The 19,198-nt window shown below is 39.5% G+C and overlaps 1 protein-coding gene across 1 annotated transcript; it reads left to right on the top strand.

Moving 5' to 3' along the window:
- The first annotated feature begins 8,483 nt into the window (after positions 1-8,483).
- On the top strand, positions 8,484-19,003 carry LOC139915331 (uncharacterized). The gene is made up of 13 exons (XM_078283766.1): positions 8,484-8,498; positions 11,599-11,731; positions 11,866-11,976; positions 12,219-12,350; positions 14,100-14,210; positions 14,636-14,824; positions 14,901-14,983; positions 15,435-15,599; positions 15,958-16,070; positions 16,233-16,341; positions 16,437-16,535; positions 17,257-17,428; positions 18,014-19,003. The coding sequence occupies exons 1-13, from the start codon at positions 8,484-8,486 to the stop codon at positions 18,145-18,147; spliced, it is 1,566 nt and encodes a 521-aa protein (XP_078139892.1). The 3' UTR covers positions 18,148-19,003.
- The last annotated feature ends 195 nt before the right edge of the window (positions 19,004-19,198 follow it).

Here is a 19,198-nt window from a genome sequence, read left to right as displayed (position 1 = left end):
GGAGAGGAGAAAGGGAGGCAGAAAAAGAAATCATGAGGTCACAAAAGCTTGCTTAAACACACATACCAAAGATATGAAATTCACTTGGTGCCATGCATACAGTAGACGTTGCAAAGTGAGTTTATGCTTTGAGGTCACCGAGTTTACCAAGTGAACCCGCCTCACAAAGGGGAACGTTTAGAGTCACATGTAGACTGTGTGTCATCAAATAGACATCTCACTTGACTATAGGCTATGGGGGAGAGAGAGAGAGAGAGAGAGAGAGAGAGAGAGAGGGAGAGCGAGGGAGGGAGACAGAGAGAAATATGCTTGAGTAAAAGTATCAGAAGTGAGTACTTACATGCTGTCTTGTAACAATGCCAAAAGGTCTGACAGATTTATCTGCAGTTGGCCAAGCAATTCAATGCCAGATATTCCCGATGCATTTCAGAGCAAAGGAGTTAAAGGCTTCTCTCAGAGCCGTGCAGTAAAGCCTTTTGTCAGCAGTTGGCATCCTTCCCAGGTAGTACATGCCTCACAGTTCCCATTTTCGGTAGTCATTCCAGACGTCTTTAGCTGTTCTGCACCTGCCTGTGTTTTTATTTGGATTTGTTGCATAGCCGAAAAAAAAAAAAAGGAAGCCAGTGAGGTTCTGCTTTAATTCGGTTGTAGTAGTGAATGAAAACCAGTGTTTACAGTCAACATAACGGACAAAATGAGAGGTCCTGGGGTGTTTACCAAAATTTACACTCGCTTTGCAGTAATCATCCTCACGCAACAAAATGTGTCACGGAGCTGTAAAGAAGAAAATAAGGGTGAGGAAAGGGTCAACCTCTGGAAACAAATGGCAGGGGTGAGATCCAAAGACATTGTTCCACGTGGACCGTCGCCAAGAAATGTTAGTCACTAAAGTATTCCAATGTCCCACTCCCAAATAGGGCACAACGCTTTCATTTCATGTGTGTCCACCCCAAGTGCCACAGTCAGACACCCATCAGTATCTTTCCTCAGGCATTATCCAGGGCAGCTTCCTCTGTGACGTCACTGACTCTTCAGATATTTTTCTTTTTTTTTCATGTCAATTATTCCCCTTTACATATAAATCCTTTCTCCTCTCATGCAATCTTCTTGCAATTTTGTGTGTTTGCCTGTAGAATTTGTAGTTTGCATGAACAAAGAAAGCAAACGTGAGCCGCTCTGCTGATAATCTCAGGCAGGTCGAAGAGTGAAAAGGAGAGGAGCTGCAAACTCCCTTTACAAATCTTTCTCTGTGTGTCTCTCTCTTCCTGCTCGCGAACACTGAGCTTGTAAAAGTTTCAGCTGCGAGGGCTTGGGCCAGCCTCCATTGGCACCGTTTCAAAAGAGCACTGCCTGTTTCAAAAAGCGGTAGGGACAAGTCTGCGAGGGAGTGCTGGCTCTCTGCACTCTCTCTCTCTCTCTCTCTCTCTCTCTCCCTCCACCCTCGCGGGGCAGTGACCACTCTCAGGACTTTGCTCTCATGGCAATGCCAGCTCATGCCAGCTCAGTTGTCAGGCATCTGTTCATCTGCTAGGGATCCAAGGGAGTCTGGGTTACCCCGGAGAGGCTGGTCTCTATCACTCTCTGTCACACACACACACACACACACACACACACACACACACGGACGTAGACACAGATGCACACACACAGAGAGTAGGAAATGCAGGCTACAGCCCTATTTCCTGGATACCTTGTCCTCCATTTAAGATGTGTGTCAGGCTCTCACGAGGCTCAATGCTGCTTGGGTTACAGTTCACACACAGTTCTCGCTGCTTTGCCCTTATTTCTGTGGCTTGGGGACTCTCATCTGACCTTCCACGTTGCTTCCTTCCTGACATACTTTTATAGTTGTCCAAATGTGCTATTGTTCTTTTACTATGCTCTTTCTTTTACCAGTTTGACCGTGAATAATTTCGAAACGATAATACACTTAGAGGTAAAGAGGTTTATGTTCAAGCTTAAGAAAAGGCTTAGAAAAACCAAGCAGTGTTTAAATGCTATCACAAATACACAGCACTTTAAACCTCCCTGGTGTTATTGTAACTGTGCCTCTTTCCTTATGATTGTTAATGTTTGATGTTGATATTTGCTCAATTGTATATGATCTGTACCTGTGTCATATGGGGACACAGTCCTCTGATCATAACATCAGTGGTAGGTGGGGAGCAGACAAATAATACTTGCAAATACTTTCATATGTTTTTTTTTTTAACCCTATACTGTGAGGTGCCAGAAAATTGAACAATCACAGGAAAGAATTTGGAAGTCAACTTTGCATACTTTTTTTGATAGGCATCTTAGCAGATACTGACTGACTTCTTTTGACAGAGGTAAACCCCACCCATTTGGTACTTCAAGCATGTTAAAACAAATGCTGAGAATTATTTGAAAAATCCCGGCTCTGATAGGGAGACAGACTCTTTCTGTCTTCTCTGCTTTGCTCAAAGCCTCAAACCTTGCAAACAGTTATCTGTACAACCCACCGCATTGACCTTTCACACAGCTATCTGTGAACGAGAAGGGAGGCAAAGTTCACATGCTGTAGCTGTAACATTGATGAATAGATACCGGCAAAAAGAGCTGCTTCTGTATAGTTTAGCTTTATCTTGTGAGGTTACAAAAACAACGCTGTCTTTGGAGCGTACACTGCGCAGCCTCTACGCATGCCAAGCAAGATTTAATATTATGCGAAAGCGTGTACGCTCTTCCAAATGTTTGATATAGTAAACTGTGCCTTAACCACTAAGAAACGCCTGGTTGTCAAAACCTGAAATTGGTCCATATATTATGAAGCGGCCCAGAATGGTGCTGGTCAGATAATGTGCTTTGCAAGACATACAGCTCTCCCAATGCTACCCAAATGGTCATCAGCTGTAATAATACTTAATAACATGTGTGTGTATGTGCATGTGTATGTGCACGTGTACACGCAACACATTCACCTACACATCTGTGTGCACGTCTGCATCTGCGTCTATGTTTGTGTATTGACGGAGATTCAATTGGCCTTAATGGTCTCTATGGCGCCAGTATCTGAGGACACACTCTCTCCACTGGGACCCTCCATTTGCTGCCAGAGCAGTGATGTCATCGCCCACTGACTGTGCATATCAGTGTGAATTTCAGTAGGCCCACCTCCAACTCTTTTCTCTCTTATGGGTCAATATAGCAAATAATGTACGATGTATTGTATAGCCACAATACGGTCCCTTTTGTCTAGCTGGAGAGATTGTATTAACGAGGCAGACAAACACCAGAGAGGCGGAGGAGTGTTCTCAATTTGCTCTTTATTAGATTTGACACAGTGCTCTTTGGGCCTTGCATGGGGAACTTTTGTCTCGTTTCAAACATTAGTCTCTTATCCTCTTACAAAGCAAAGTGTACCCTGGTGACATATGGCCCTATGAAGAGCACATGTGTACAAATAAAGAGATAGCTGCGGTTGAGAGAGAGATGTGAAATTTGATACCGCTGCTCCCGGGACAGTAACAATAACAGAATGAGTACAATAATGCATTATATGACAGTTGTTCCCAAAGTGGGGTTAGAGGAACCCCAGGGATCCTTCAGGGGAATCCACGTGCTCCCAAGCCATATGAGTATTACTTTAATTTCACTGTTATTACATTCATGTGAAGTTATAGGACAGTGAGAGAAAAATGCAGGAATGTTTTTTGATCTGAGGTTTCACTCTCCTCACCTACAATGTAAATAATTCTTTACCAAGCGATATCTCACCACAAAAATCTTGTCAAACTAAATTCTTATCAAATGGGGTTCTGTGGCCTAATGTGTATAAATGTTTTTTTTTATTTATCTATAATCTATTTAACCTTTCATACCTGAACTTTAGGTAGGAGTTCTTTTCAACAGGATGTGACCTTGTTTAACCATGTAGTGCGAGTTTGCCATTATTCTGTCTATGCCCCAAGAGACTATTTTTGTTCCTGAATAACATCATGCCATTTATAGTGAATGGAAAGGAGACCTCCTGCCATTGTCTCCTTTTCTCCTCTCTCTCTCTCTCTCTCTCTCTCTCTCCCTCAATCTCTGTCTCTCTCTCCACCCGCCCCACTTGAACAATCCCTCCTTTGGGGATAGATTCATTTAACCCAGATTTTCCTGTTTCGTCTTCATTGTTTGCCCTTCCTGAGATACGGGCCCTCTCTGTGTTGATGATTCACCAGGCTTTACAGTGCCACTGGGTTCACGTCCTCACCACCGTGCTGTTTCAGCACTAAACGCACGGGTGAACTAAAATATCATCATCATATCCCCCCCTCAGACACAGGTCACCGCCACTGGAACGCTCTACCTTTATGTACTTAACATAATTTTCCCCGGCTTAGTGTTTGCACAACTGCTTTGAATGGCCCCCTTTTCACCATAACTTTGATTAATGTGTTTTCATTTCATTCAGGTTTGTTGTTACAGTTGTTGATGTAGTAAGAGCTGGTTTTATAAGCCTCCCCGGTATACCGTCTCTTGCCACTTCCCAGTGCTTCCACAATGTTTACCATCATGCCATAATAAAACACAATCGACATGAAATAGGATTGGAAAAACAATGTGTGGTGAGAAACAGACTGTAGTTACTGTCTCTTTAAGATCTTGATGGCCTCTCCTCGACTCCCTTGAGGTCACTGGCCTTCCTTAGGCCGCCTGCCAACTGCCATGTTACTGTCAAGCGCTTGCAGAAATGCCAGCAAAGCCATTAGTCTAGACCCTTTTCACCAGTCAACAGGCTGGACAGTGTGAGCGGGACGGTGATGTGGAGAGACAAAGGGCCTGATCTCGTAAACCTACAAAACAAATTACTTTTCCTTCTTTACTTCCCATCACATGTTATTGTTCCTGTCAGCTGTGATTGCTCCCATCTCCTCTTGTGAGTGAAACCACATCTACAGTCCCGATAGTGCTGAGAAAGATTTGAGGATGTAGTCAAAAGAATAATTTCAGATGGGTAATTATGCATTTTAACTCATTCAATATTATCGTTGAAGTTGACTCAAACATTCAAAATATGTAAGGGTGAAATAAAGCACTCCCTTGTGCCCCCTGGTGCCTCAGCTGATTCCTGCACTGCTTTCTGTCTCTTGGGATACAGCAGCATCTGGTGGTTGACCCCAGGAATCACACTTTATTATTTATTTTTATTTTGAACCTTTATTCATCCAGGGAAGATAGACTGAGCATGCATGTCTATTTTTCCAGCATCACCCCCGCTTTACACTCCCACTGTTAACACTCACTCACACCCAGCAGCTGTCTGGTTCAGTAATCACGGTCTTCTACTGTTGGCCGCTGAACAGTTCCATTAAAACAAATGGGGGTTCCCTTATAAAAAAGAAGTTTATTTTAGTACACGGTTAGTATACTTCTTCAAAACTGCATACTGAAGAAGGCACTAGCCGAAACGTCTGTGCATGATTTCCCTTCTGCATTTATAAAAAAACAACAAAAAAAAACCAAATATAATGAGAACATAAAAGGTCTTGGAAAACATATTTCTTCTTTGAGTGCGAACCACTTTCTCCACTGAAGACATTTGATTGTTTTTTACGCACCAAACAAAGCAAAGGTGAGTGTGGTGATTTCTCCTATAGACTTGATTCTACTTCTTCAAAACAAATTTTAAAAAATACCAGAGTATGCTTTTATTTTACTTTTGTTGTACTTGCAAAAGCTACACTTGAGAGCAATATACTTATAGGATTGTACTTGTACTTTTAAACTTGTTGAATACTTTTTTACACTTTTGCAGCAGGTACTGAGAATAGTATACTTAGGCTTACTTGTACTTTTACTGATACTGGAAGTATACGTTAATACGTTAATACTTAAAATTGGTCCGATTAAGTCACAAGAAGCTCAAATATACCTTAGTGCAGTTTTATTGTGTGTGAGTCAACCTCAATTATTCACATATAAACTTAAAGTTAACTTAAAGTATACCTGAAAGTACACATTTATAATATATAAAAGTGGGCAAATTTAGTCCCAACAAGTAACAAAATAGTACACTTAAAAGTAATAATAGTTTACCAAAGTTAGTACACTTCTTATACTTTAAAAATACTTTTCTTATACTACTTAAAAAAAAAAAATACACTTCAAGTTTACTAATTTTTTGTAAGGGTTAACACATGTCTTTGGGTTTCAGTGCCTTGCTCAAGGGCACCTTACCTGTAGTTATTAAGGAGGAGAAAGCATTTCTTATTCACTTTCACCACCTGGATTTTTCCAGAGAGACTAGGATTCAAACAGGTGACCTTCTGCTCATAAACAAGCCTCTCTAACCTCTAGGCTGCTGCTGCTGGTGCAACACACTTTTACACTTGTGTGATCACACACACCTCAGCTAAAAATAGACACGTTTCATTTGCATCTGTTTTCTTTTCCTACAGTAAAATGAACTGATCGGCTTTCTTTACTTTTTTTGTAACATGGCAACTGAAGAACATTTTTAGAGAGACAGTGAAGCATCAAGACACACAAGCCGCAGTTTCTTTTCCTTGGAAACCTCCACAGCTTTTCTTTGGAAAAAAACCCAGAAATGCTCACAGATGGTGTGTAGCTGATTAGAGTAATCCAGACTGAAGGGTCAGGGTGTCTAGGGTGGGTGGTAGTCAATGGGGGGGTCCTGTTGCTTTGGTAAAAATCCTCTTAGAAGTCGGGTCATGTGACCCCTGTCCCCTGGGCTGCAGGATATGTATGGCTCCTTGTGGGCATTCACAACCTGGATGGAGACCTGCGATCACACTGCTGCCCAGTAAAACAGCTACCTGGTGAGGGATTATGTGTGTGTGTGTGTGTGTGTGTGTGTGTGTGTGTGTGTGTGTGAGTGCGTGAATTTGCATGTTTTTTTATATTCATACTCATATACATTCACATACAAGTTTAAATGCAATGGTTTCCATTCACTCAGTGCTCTCTGTTTCTCATAAGCTTGTTCTTTAAGACCCAAACCTGGATCTAACCCCTTCCCACATCCACCATGCCTCTCCAAAAGGACGCGCTCAGAGAGGTCTGGACAGAGGACAGGTATGTCAAAGAGCTTTAAGTGGCGCACAACAGAACTTGTCACGTGCAAATGTATGCATTTAGAGGTAGTTTTATCGTCAGGACATGATTACTTTAGGTCCCACTATAGAAGAAAGCACAGCGTGTGCCCCCCTGTGATGCAAACAATACAAACAGCGATAAGTATATATTTTTTGCTTGTATGCAGGTTGTTGATGTGGTGTATTCACACTCAAGCAGTCATTTTAGTTTCCATCTGCATCCTCTCCAGACTTTGGAAGTAAAGAAATCACAGAAACATTGCTTCGTCACACCTTCCCATTCCCGTACCTGAGGCCTCACGCTTTTCTCAATGGCTCTTAAAGCTCTACCACACCCCGTTTCCGTACTGTACTAGTCAAGTGGTGCTAAACCAGTAAGTGTCAGGGGAAAGCTTGACTCCTTGCTGTTGGGCAGACCTACTTATGCCCAATTCCCACACCCTGCATGACCTGTTAATGTAAGAATGACACTTGGTACCACAAAACCCACTGATACAGCGATGGCAAGGGGAAGAAGAGGAGCTTTTGACTCTGACTGGGCTACTGGCTGTCACAAATAGCTTATGGCCCCTATGTTCCTTTCCCATATACTGTACATTGATCTTGAATTATTCAATATTTGGGAAAACGTGTCATTCATTGAAGATCTTCTCTTCTTTAAGCAGGCCAATCCTTGGATCAGATATGTAAAAACAATCCTTTCAAATCAGATATATAACAGAATAAATACATACATTTAGTTACATCAAGCCTTGTGTTGAGACCAATATAACCCAATCATAATACATGTGACAGTTTATAGTAATAAATAACTAGTAAGCTCATAAAATATGACTTTTTTTTTAATATAATGATAAATGTACACATTTTTGTCTCAGGCTTCAAGAAGATGATGATTCTGCACTGCAGCTGCAGAATCAGGTAAAATCTGCAAAAGAAAAACTGACCTCAATACTCCAACATAGATGCATGTTCCCTCCCTCAGCTGAAACTGGAAATAGCCAGTGAGAGAGTAAACTATAGCTATAAACTATGCTGTCAAGCTGACCTATAGGTGTGAAGGCAGGCAGAAAGCAGAAGTATCTTGTGACAATTGTACCAAAAAAGTCCCCCAGACCTGAAGTTTCACAGGGAGTTTTGCTACTTTGGATAGTAGACCCGTGTGTGTTCCACCTCCATCCTGATAAACAAGTCTTCTCCCTCCTCCTAAGCCCTTGTTGGTTTCTCCCGTTGACGTGTTTCTACAGAGCAGATGGCTTTACACATAAATCCTATTAACAACTTTCTGCTGATGGAGACACACTGAGTACAGGGCTTTCTCACTCTCTCATTATCTCCAGTGCGAAGCCTGCTTTTTTATTTTCTAACCTCTGAAAAAGAAGCACATGATGTGTAAGAGCTGAAGTCGGAGGCCACACCATGTCTGCAGAGAAGGTAAAAGGGTGGGGTTGTGGTTTTGTGGTTTGTTTCGAGACTTTCAAACGCGATTGGTTCTCAATGTTCATTTCCAGCTTGCAACCGATTAGTGATGAAATCTCAAGATACCTAGAGCCGGGGAAATACGTGATCACAAAAATGACTTGAATAAGTGTCAGATAACTATTTTACTGCTGTCATATAGCTTTATTTACAGTTGCCAACCTATGTAGAGTTTAGGAGTTGGGTTGCAATGCATTCATTAGAGGCATAGTTTTCTCTTCAAGAATTTGAGAAAAATTAAGTTTCTTTTTGTGACTCAGAATAATTTAGATATCGTCATCTAAATCAGGAAGACATTAAGAAGGCTGCTCACGTAATATAATCTCTGACCCACATGTGAAGTAATTGCTCCCTATACAAATGCCAGGATGTGAATCATTCAGAGAAAGTAGTGCAGGTTACCCAAAAGGTACAATATTTAAAAATGTCAAAATTAGGAATCATCACTGTATAGGGGGCTGCAGCATAGACAACCTTTACACCTGACATGAACATGCATCTTGACTGCCAGCCGGACTTTACCCGTATACAGCTCATCTGCCTAGAAGTGTATCTGTAAATGCAACCAAGAGGGATTGAAGACGGCCAGCAATCCAATCACCTAAACCACCTATGGAGCTGGTGTGGTGACATCAAAACCAAATGTAACTGCAGTAGCATTTGCTTTTTCGTCATAAAAGGTCAAAGTTATCTCGGACAAGTAATCGTTATTATCATAGGTATCAACAGTTTTGTTTTTTTTCCACTGTATGGTCAAAAAAATGGCCTTCATCATCAAATGTGGTAACCAGGTCAAAAACGTAATTCCTATATTCTATTAATTTCATAAATCTACTTATTAAATCTGAGAAAATGGCATTGTTATTCTAGATATTAATTCCAGATATTATCCTCTGGCTACTCAAGAGTTTCAGGCCCCTCAGTGAATTGTGAGAATTAACTTTCAATCATGTGCAATTATTCCCAGTATTCACGTCAATCCCTGTGTCAGCAACAACTGTAGAGGTAAAGTATTTACAAAGACAGGCAAAAAGGCTACCGCCAGAGTTCAAAATAGATTATTTTGAAAAACGATATTTTGATTAATGCGTTAATGAATAAGCATACGAATTTGAAAAATGTTCTGTGGAAGAGGCAAGACCAAATAGTTTCCTTGTAATTTCCCAAAAGCTATGACTATGGTGGTCAGAAATGCGCCAAATTGTGATGTAATCTTTAACTTCTTTAAAAAAAAAAAAATCTCCAACTTATCATGGCAGTAGTAGTTTGTGGTGGAGCACAAAACCTCAAGACAACAGATCAAGTTTAGAAGAAATGTTTCACATTTGTCTTTGCCAACAATTATCTCAGACTGCTATTATAATAGCATATGATAGCATATTCTAATTTGTATAAAGTAGATATAAAGCATGATGAAATTCATTATGTTTAATATCATGACAAATCATCATAATATCCCAACTGTCTAGCCTGCTGTCATTACTCTGACCTGTGGATTGTCTGAGGTGACGACAGAAATAGATCTCATCTATGGTGAATCTGCATCTAATAGGATTACCTTTACCATCTCAATCACACTGACCTCCTTCTTTGTGACTTGGGACGGTGACAGTTTGTTCCTCTCACTTCATGACAGGGTTTGCTCTAGTGCCAGAGGAATGACAAAAGCTTCACCAAGACACTGCACAGATATCTTGGGGGAACAGGCAACAGAAAAACAAATCTGATTTATAAATTAATTGGTTAAAAACCTATTGGACAGACTTCCCTTTTTTTTAATTAATGATAGCTTCGTTCATGGATATCTCCCCCAGTTTCATGTCAAATGATGTTATACAAAAATCCTTATATAGAAAAATGTATGAAGGAACCCATTCTTGGATGGATATTTTGTAGGGCAAAAGGGCCGAGGTTTAAGCCCCCCTGTGGCCCTGACTCATATTGCAAGGGATGATGGGGGGGAAGAGGTGGGGAATTGAAGAGCAGGGAATGGGAGTCTGTTCATTCACTGTATGCTTATGAAGAATTACATTTAGACCTAATATGCACAAAATACGTTTTAAATTTTTACAAGTGTTTGATCCATACCAAGGTCAAATAGAGTTACAAATAATTCTGAGCCTCTAACAATTCAGAAAGAGAGAGTGTTTCAAATTAATCACAAAAAGGTACTAAATTGACTTTCAAACACTTTCCTGTAATTATCTGCACTTTCTAGCCCTCGTTTTATTGCCTTCTGTGGTAAACCCCACCTATCTGACATCTAAGCAGGCTTGATTTGGTTTGATCATTTAATTATGTTTCATAAGTTGAAGAGGCTACTTATCACGCAGACAAGACAACTTGGCGCGCGCGGTCTTGTGTCCCTCTAATACTTGTGATGCAACGTGTGTTTGCGATTTATTGAGATCACGATGCTTTTATCTAAGTTTCTTCGTACTCAGGAGGAGGGCTGTGCAAGTTACATAAAATAGTTACGAAACTTCACCATCAGAAATAGATTATTCAGTGCTTGAAAAAAGTCTTTGCATGCATAGTATCACTGTGATTACCTCATGACCTGTTGCTTAATTAATTTGCCATAACTGAACCTGATATCTTAAGTCCATTTATAACCAGCCTATATGACTATATTACAACATTGCAGGTATACTGTATATTGAGGATGGTTTTTAATCAAATCATTTCTTGTGAATGACTGAATGTAAACTTGTTTTTATTTCAGATTAAATTCACAGTAACAATAGTAGTAGAATAATTTGGACTGTTCTCTTTTTAAATCGCTTTTCCCTTCTTACCCCTCGCTTCCCTTCATATCTGAATTTGTGATGGTGAGTTATTACAGTTAATGTTGATCTTTTCAGTAGCAGCCAGAATAAATGCTACCATTTTGATATTGAGATCTCATACAACTTGCTAATTAATTTCTTTACTGTCTGTCTGTCTTTCTCAGTTTTTATTTTGCTTAGTCTGTGTCATCTTTTGTTTCCTATCCTCCCCTTCTTCCACGAGTCTCACCTCTAGTCTGTTTTGTATTCTTTAAGAAAAATTCCAGAAACCAAAAAAGAAGAAAGAGGAGGCCAATGGCGCGACAGAAGCCAAGTCAAATGGAACTGAAGCCAAGCCCAAAAAAACAAAGAGCAAGAAGAATGAAGATGTGTCAGAAGAGGAGAGCCCTGCCATCCAAAGTAAGTAGCTTTAAAGATGTAATCTATGATATTTTAAGTGTTTCTTTTGAAGAAAGTACTGATGATGATAATATCGAACAGTGTAATCTAACCACATCTGTCACATTATTGTCTTCCTCTCAAACATTAAAAAGACGGAAAGAAGGTGAAGAAAAAGAAACCAGAAAAGGATAAAGAAGAACCAGAGAAAGAAAAAGAGAAAGAGCCAAAGAAGAAAGCCAAAAATGCTCCAAAAAAGAAGAAAAGTAAGTCATCAATAGTTATTACTGCAATGGGAACACAGGCGCAATTACCATTATATTGTGTTAAAACTGGGACGTGTGAAGCCCTTTGAGACTGTAACTGTGAGTTGGGGCCTAATAAACTTGACTGACTGACTGACTATTGTTTAGGATCCCAATTTGAAAGTATGTGGCAGCTCAGTAACAATAACCCTTAGAAGGCCAAAAATCAGTTGAATGGTGAATAATGTTTTACGTATCAGCAGGTTCAGGCACAGAAGACGATGACGATGATGACGATGAGGAGGAGACCCCCAAGAAGAAGACTAAGAAAAAGACAACAAAGGACAGTTCTCCATCTGCAAGTTCCAGCAAGGATAAGAAATCTAAATCTAAAGGTATGGAAAACAGTTTTCTCAGGGGAGTTACAGTGTTTTCAAAACAACATGTGTAAAACCAGACTGCTGCTAAAAGGATTAGATGATTTCATTGAGTAATTGTGAATAAGTGGAAACATTGTAGCAAAACACAACTATTAACTAAGTGGCTTGCCCCAAAGTAATAAACTGTGAAAAAAGGGCCTGAAAGGTTTTTTTTGGATGTAGTTCAAAACCTAAACTAATTAGAAATTATTTGAAATGATGTGAGATTATCTGAAATGATCTGAAATGATCTGAAATGATCAGTGTTTCAGGGTATTTCACTTTTAAGCACACATGCCGTTATGATCATGAGCAGCCAGGGTGGATGCTTGCTGTCCTGGGAGCTTGGTGCAGGTTTCCCTATTTGGCACCCTGCTGCATATTTTGCCATGCTGATTTTCCATTCAGTTGCATTCCTTTTGAAAACAAAGAATCTATAATAATATTCATTTTGTTGTGTTAAGAGCCCTATTTTCTTACGATACCGGCACATTAGTCGAGTTGTGTTGCTGCATGTGTGTTTTTCTGACCTATATGAGTCACACAGTCATATGTTCTCTAATGACCCTATACCTATAATCATTCCCTGTAGGATAGCAGTATCCTGCCGCTCTTTAATATCATCTGAACAAGAGCATCAAAACAGCTTCATGACAACATGAATAAATACTGATTCAATCCATATGCCAGCTTTCATTAGGTGTTCATCTCATACATAGGTTGTTTGTGACATAACAGCACACCAGTTTTTCAATTTATTGAGGAAAAAGGAAATTCCTCAAATTAAATAAATAACCTCTTGGCAACAGCCATTTTCAGCAAAACTCAACCTCGGTTTAGCCCTTAAAGTGGTGTGATGAAGCTGTTTGTCAGACATTGTTTGCTATTTGTTGATGATCTTGAGTTCATGGAAAGTTTTAGTGTGTTCAGAAATAAGCCATAAGATTTATGAGCAGGTGATACTGTTGCTTGACTGTTCATGAACTCGTACAAAAGTAAATGTACTACAAAAGTGAAAATATTCAACAAAGGTGAAAAGTTGCTTTGAAGGAAAATGCTGATGTTACTTGTCCGTTCATCTGAAACTTCCACATCTATCGCCCATTGCATAAAGCAGGGGTGAGATGTATATTGTTTGCCTTCGCATTTAACACTACTGCTCAAAGGATTCAATTCAGTTTTAAACTTTATTAATAATTCCATTCACAGACATCCTTGTCAATCTGAAGCCACATCTGGCTTCCCTTCCCATTAAGATATAACTTCCTTGTACCTTCCAGACAGCCAGTCCTTGGATGAGAAGCATTTTGGTCAAAGAGCACAGCAGGAAAAAATACACTATACCGTAGATTTTCATTTGTAATTAACAGCAGTAGGACTTTTATTTCAATGAGTGACACCATGGAGTTTGCCAGCACTTTATCATCACTGATGTCTGATGTCAGCAACAACAAAAAAATGTAAAATAGAGGGATCCTGCTCAAGAACATATGAGGAAAACCACTCCATGGCCTTAAGACAAATTGGCCTACAGAAATGAGCCAAAAGGGGAAAACGCCTATATTTTACTATGCCTGTCTTTTACTCTAAGCCAAATTCAGCGGTGTGTGTTCACGTCATTCTGCAGTATGGTGTTATTTCAAGATGGTGATGATATGGTATTATATCAAGAAAGGATAACAGATTTTCATTTTTACTTGTCCCTCCTTTTCTCAGAGGACAAAGATTCTGATGGAAAAGAAAAAAAATCCAAGTCTAAGGAGAAGGAGAAGAAGAAGGAACCAGCTTCAATGTTCCAGATAAATGGAGACAAAGACTCTAAAAGCAAGAAGAAAGGTGAATAAATATTGGAATCAGAACAAACAACAAACAAACCTTTATGGTCTGTCCTTTAGCCCGGCACTGAACCCCTTTACTGCTCCTGAGGCATTGCTGAGCCTGCAGTGTGTAATGTGTGTGTCTGTGTGTGTTTCTGTCTATGTCTATTTGTGTGTGTGTTTATCTTTGTTGGGAAGGGTGCACGGATCTTGATGCAAAAATGATATACAGTACTATGCTAGTACTATGAAAAATGATTATAAAAAAACATGCTTATTATAAAACATGCTTATAGAACTGGAAAATTCTGTCATCATTGATGGAGACTATGCCTTGATATCATCACGTTTAGTAATTAATAACAGATCTTTCAAATTTATTCTGAAATTGAATTGAATTGTTATGAAATTCTAAAAGTTTTAATAAAACTGTTCTATGACCAGCTGCCAAATCAGACAGTGACGACAGTGAAGAGGAGACCAAGTCAAGCAAGTCAAAGAAGAAAGCCACCGGCGGCTCAGCATCCATGTTCCAAGCATCGGGAGACAAAGACAAAGATAAAGACAAAGATAAAGATAAAGATAAAGATAAAGACAAAGACAAAGACAAAGACAAGAAGACAAAGAAGAAAGGTGAGTGTATTAGTAACTTCTTCCTTCTTTTGAGTCATTAACAAGCGTATGATAAACATGTTATTGTCTATCTCAGGAAAAGCAGAAGAGAGTGATGATTCTGGCTCAGAAAAAGAAGAAAAATCAAAGAAGAAGAAGGGTAAAGGGAAGAAGAAAAAGGTATATGTTGTTGCTTTATGGCCTCAAATTTCCATTAACCCTTTACACCCTGACTTCCCCCTTAAATTTCCCTTTAAGTAGCATCAAAGTTACCCAGTTACCCGCCATTACAGCCAATGGATAAAAATCTAGATGTATTGTGCATAATTTTATACATATTTCCCTATAATTCAGCATGACATATTTGGTATCTTTAGAAACCTTGGGATCTTGACTAGGAGTTAAAATAAATGTCTGTGGGTTTGAACAAAACTTGTTCACGCAACATGTGTTTGTAATGACGGTCCCACCGGTTAAGAGCACACAAATAGAACAGGCCTTTCAGTCACTCACTTCATCTTATACACAAGAGGCAGCATTTAGTTTCTGTGCAAGCGATGTGATGCACACAGTAGACATGAATGGTTTTAGTCAAAACGTGCTTATTCATACTTATGTGTTTTGTGTCCAGGAGAGAGCTCCGTCACCTGAGATTGAGTTTGACAACTTGGAGGAGTTTGTGATGCAGCCGGCTCCACAGGGAGTGACAGTCAAGTGCAGAGTGACGCGGGACCAGAGGGGGATGGATAAGAGCCTCTACCCTCTGTACTACCTTCATCTTGACAACGAGAAAAAGGTCAGGGAATCATTTTCTCCGAGGGGTTCTTTTATGATGAATTTGGACGAATTTGTGACGAATTTGAGTAAAACAAGTGAGCATTCCTTAAGCATCAACAGGGGAAGTAACCAGATAATAAGAGTGTCATGAAAACAAAAAGTACAACATTTAACAAGAAAAGTAAAGTGAAAACATCCCTCCTATCAGCAGTTATGTTACTTAAATTAGTTACTTTAGTATTATTATTATAAATAATTATTTATTATGTATTCTTTGATTAAATGACATCCCATTTAGATATCTTTGTAATGGCCTTTTCTCACCTGATGTTACATTGTATTTTTATGTTGATTTTTTTCTTGGGTTTTTTTTGCAGACATTCCTAATGGCTGGGAGGAAAAGAAAGAAAAGCGCAACTTCAAACTACCTTATCTCCATTGATGCCACAGATTTATCAAGAGGGGGAGAGAATTTCGTTGGAAAGTTGAGGTGCAGTACACTTCACAATTAATTAATTAATTCATCTTTCTAATCAATGGTCAAGTCCCTCAGTCAAACAATCAGCATACAAAAATCAGCATATAAAACGTGTAATAACAATCAACTATTCATTTGCTATTCATTCAGTAAGTTCTTTTTCATATTGTCTAGGTCAAATCTGATGGGGACTAAGTTCACCGTCTTTGACAACGCTCTGAATCCAGAAAGAGCTCTTCCAGACATGTCTAACGCACGCCAGGAGTTAGCAGGCATCATCTATGTAAGTCATTAGACAGCACACTCTAAATTATGTAAAAAAACAAAACAAAACCTGTAAAATTCAAAAATCCTGATCTCACTTATCTTTGGCGTCAGGAAACCAACGTCTTGGGGATGAAGGGGCCCAGAAGGATGACAATCATCATCCCAGGAATGAGCAAGGACAGTGATCGAGTGCCGCTCCGACCAAGAAATGTAAGCATACTGTGTCAGAGTTTACCAATACACAGGATCTGATGTAACCACAGTATCTGTTGTGCTATTAAACTAGGATGAGTGCCAACATAAAAAAAACCTAGAATGAATATTAGGAGGAGGGAGTGGATGGTGAGTACATGTATGTAATTTGACCTCCAACTGTAGATGTTCTGATTGGTTGATTTATGCAGATGACTCAATAGCAAACTCAAGCATCCCAGAATCATCCACTCTATACATCAGACCTACACTACCTTTTTCATATCAAGGACCCCTAATTTAGTCCACATTAGGTCTACGGACCCCCATTTATGAGATATTTTCTCTCTGACCCAAATCTGAGAATATTTTGTGTTTGTATTAGATATGATTTTGGCCTGAATTCCATGACTGTCTGAGAGATAACAGTGAAACTATGATCAAAATAGTCATTCTTCAACATTCTCTAATTGTGTTAACTTCTTGTAAATGAAATAATGGTAATTTAACAATTCAACCCCCTCAAGGACCCCAGGTGATCCCCGGACCCCACATTGAGAACCGCTGATCTATACTACACTGTACAGAGGCTTACATTTAACCCACAACATCAGATTATATTCCATTTACGGTTATATGCATCCTCCATCTGTCACAAGTACAACATCAGAGGCCAGCAAGCAAACTAGGTTAGCATTTGTTGGTGTAACCTGACTGATGTTTCGCCAACTCTCCTCAGGAATGTGACGGTTTGCTGATAAGGCACCAGAATAGAAGGATGGAAAATCTAATCGAACTCCACAACAAGACGCCTGTGTGGAACGAAGAGACGGCATCTCATGTGCTCAACTTCAACGGCAGGGTCACCCAGGCCTCCATCAAGAACTTCCAGATAGTCCACAGCAAAGACTGTGAGTCAGCGCTCTCTCTGTTCACATGCAGCTCTCACCTTGTCTGTCTGTGTGCTGTTTTTATTTTGGCAAAGTAGAGACCTGTCACAGGTGATGACACGTCACTTTGTTCTAGGATGTGAATTAACGAGTTGTGACCGTGTGTCCCAATTCTTTCTTTCTTTCTTTCTTTCTTTCTTTCTTTCTTTCTTTCTTTCTTTCTATCTATCTATCTATCTATCTATCTATCTATCTATCTATCTACTTATCTAATTATCTATCTATCTGTCTCTAGAAGCTCAGCCACACCTTCTTTAATGAAACCAAACTTATTGATGTGTTAGTTTACCGGCCAAAACAAACAATTTCTGTGATTGACAGATTTCTCCCAGGGTGTGTGTATTTAAAATGGTTAAAATGGCAGCTTTGTTGTTTCTTTGCTATTATGGGTTATATACATTTCCATCTCAGATAGATAGATGGAAATGCCATATATCCTTCCTTAATGAGACTTATTGAGGTGTTAGTTTACCCCCTCTATCTATCTATCTATCTATCTATCTATCTATCTATCTATCCACTAAAACAACATATTGTCTTTTCCAGTGGACTACATCGTGATGCAGTTTGGACGAATAGCTGATGACATTTTCACGCTTGACTTCAACTACCCAATGTGTGCCGTGCAGGCCTTCGCCATTGCACTCTCCAGCTTTGACGGCAAAATAGCCTGTGAATAAGAAAACCAAGACGTCTACTCATCCTACCGTCACTAACTTCTGGTGAATATTATGCAACATGCCCACACCCAGAACAGACCGGCCCGGGTCTATGGGCTCGCCTTCAAGATTTGATGTGATGGGTGGCGACGATGAATGATTTGTGCTGTTGCGTTTGCTTTTATGGGCCTGTGTTTTCCCCCCCGGGATTAATAAAATGTATCTCATCTCATCATCTGATCTCTTATGGCATTGTGCAGAGAGAAGAGAATCCTGGTTGGTTTTTGCCTTGGTAAAGCAGTGGGAATGTCCTGATGTAGCGTCAGCATCCGTGCTGTCTGTGAACCAGACAGACAAAGGACTCCAGCGACTGGAGAGTTGTGGACTTTTTGAGGCGATAATAGTACACCTCAGTAATGAAGGTGTTAAATGCTATTTTGGCTTTATATTGTGCTGTATTTGAAATACCAATAGGTCACTATTGTCTTGTCTTGTGCTCGGATGTTTTAATCATTGTGAAGTGCAAACACAGTAAAAATTTAGTAGAGTTTCTTCAAATATTCAGGTTTGAATTTGAAGAGTTTTGCTCCATAATAAGATATCAACAATCTGAGTAAAATGACACTCATAAAATGATTTATAGCACAAAATGAAAGCAGATTATGATACTTTTTGAGGGATGGTCGCTTAAGTCCTTCATTGATTATTATAACACTTTCACACACTGGACCATGCAGACTTTAAATAATGAACTTCAGGTAATGTAATGAATCAGGCATTGTTTTTAAAATAGATATATAACATTTTGGAATAGAAGTCTTCATTTTGTTTACAGTAAGTGTCTTTAGCTCTTCCTGTCTAGTTTTAACCTATGGGTGTTTTGACAAACTGTTCATTCTAATTTAGTTTCAGTACTCAGGAGATTTTTCTGCTCGTCTCAGATCCTCATGGAGTCTCTGATTTGGTTCTTTGAGCTCCTGTAGATTTTTCTATTTACCTGTTTTTCTTTTTTTGTTCCAACATTTTTTTTTTTATTTCACTGATTATGCTGAACACTGCCTTTGGTGCATTT

This window comes from Centroberyx gerrardi, chromosome 5 (genome assembly GCF_048128805.1).
Source record: "Centroberyx gerrardi isolate f3 chromosome 5, fCenGer3.hap1.cur.20231027, whole genome shotgun sequence".
Lineage (NCBI taxonomy): Eukaryota > Metazoa > Chordata > Actinopteri > Beryciformes > Berycidae > Centroberyx > Centroberyx gerrardi.
The sequence above is the reverse complement of the archived record's forward strand: the minus strand, read 5'-3'. Positions and strand labels throughout refer to the sequence as shown.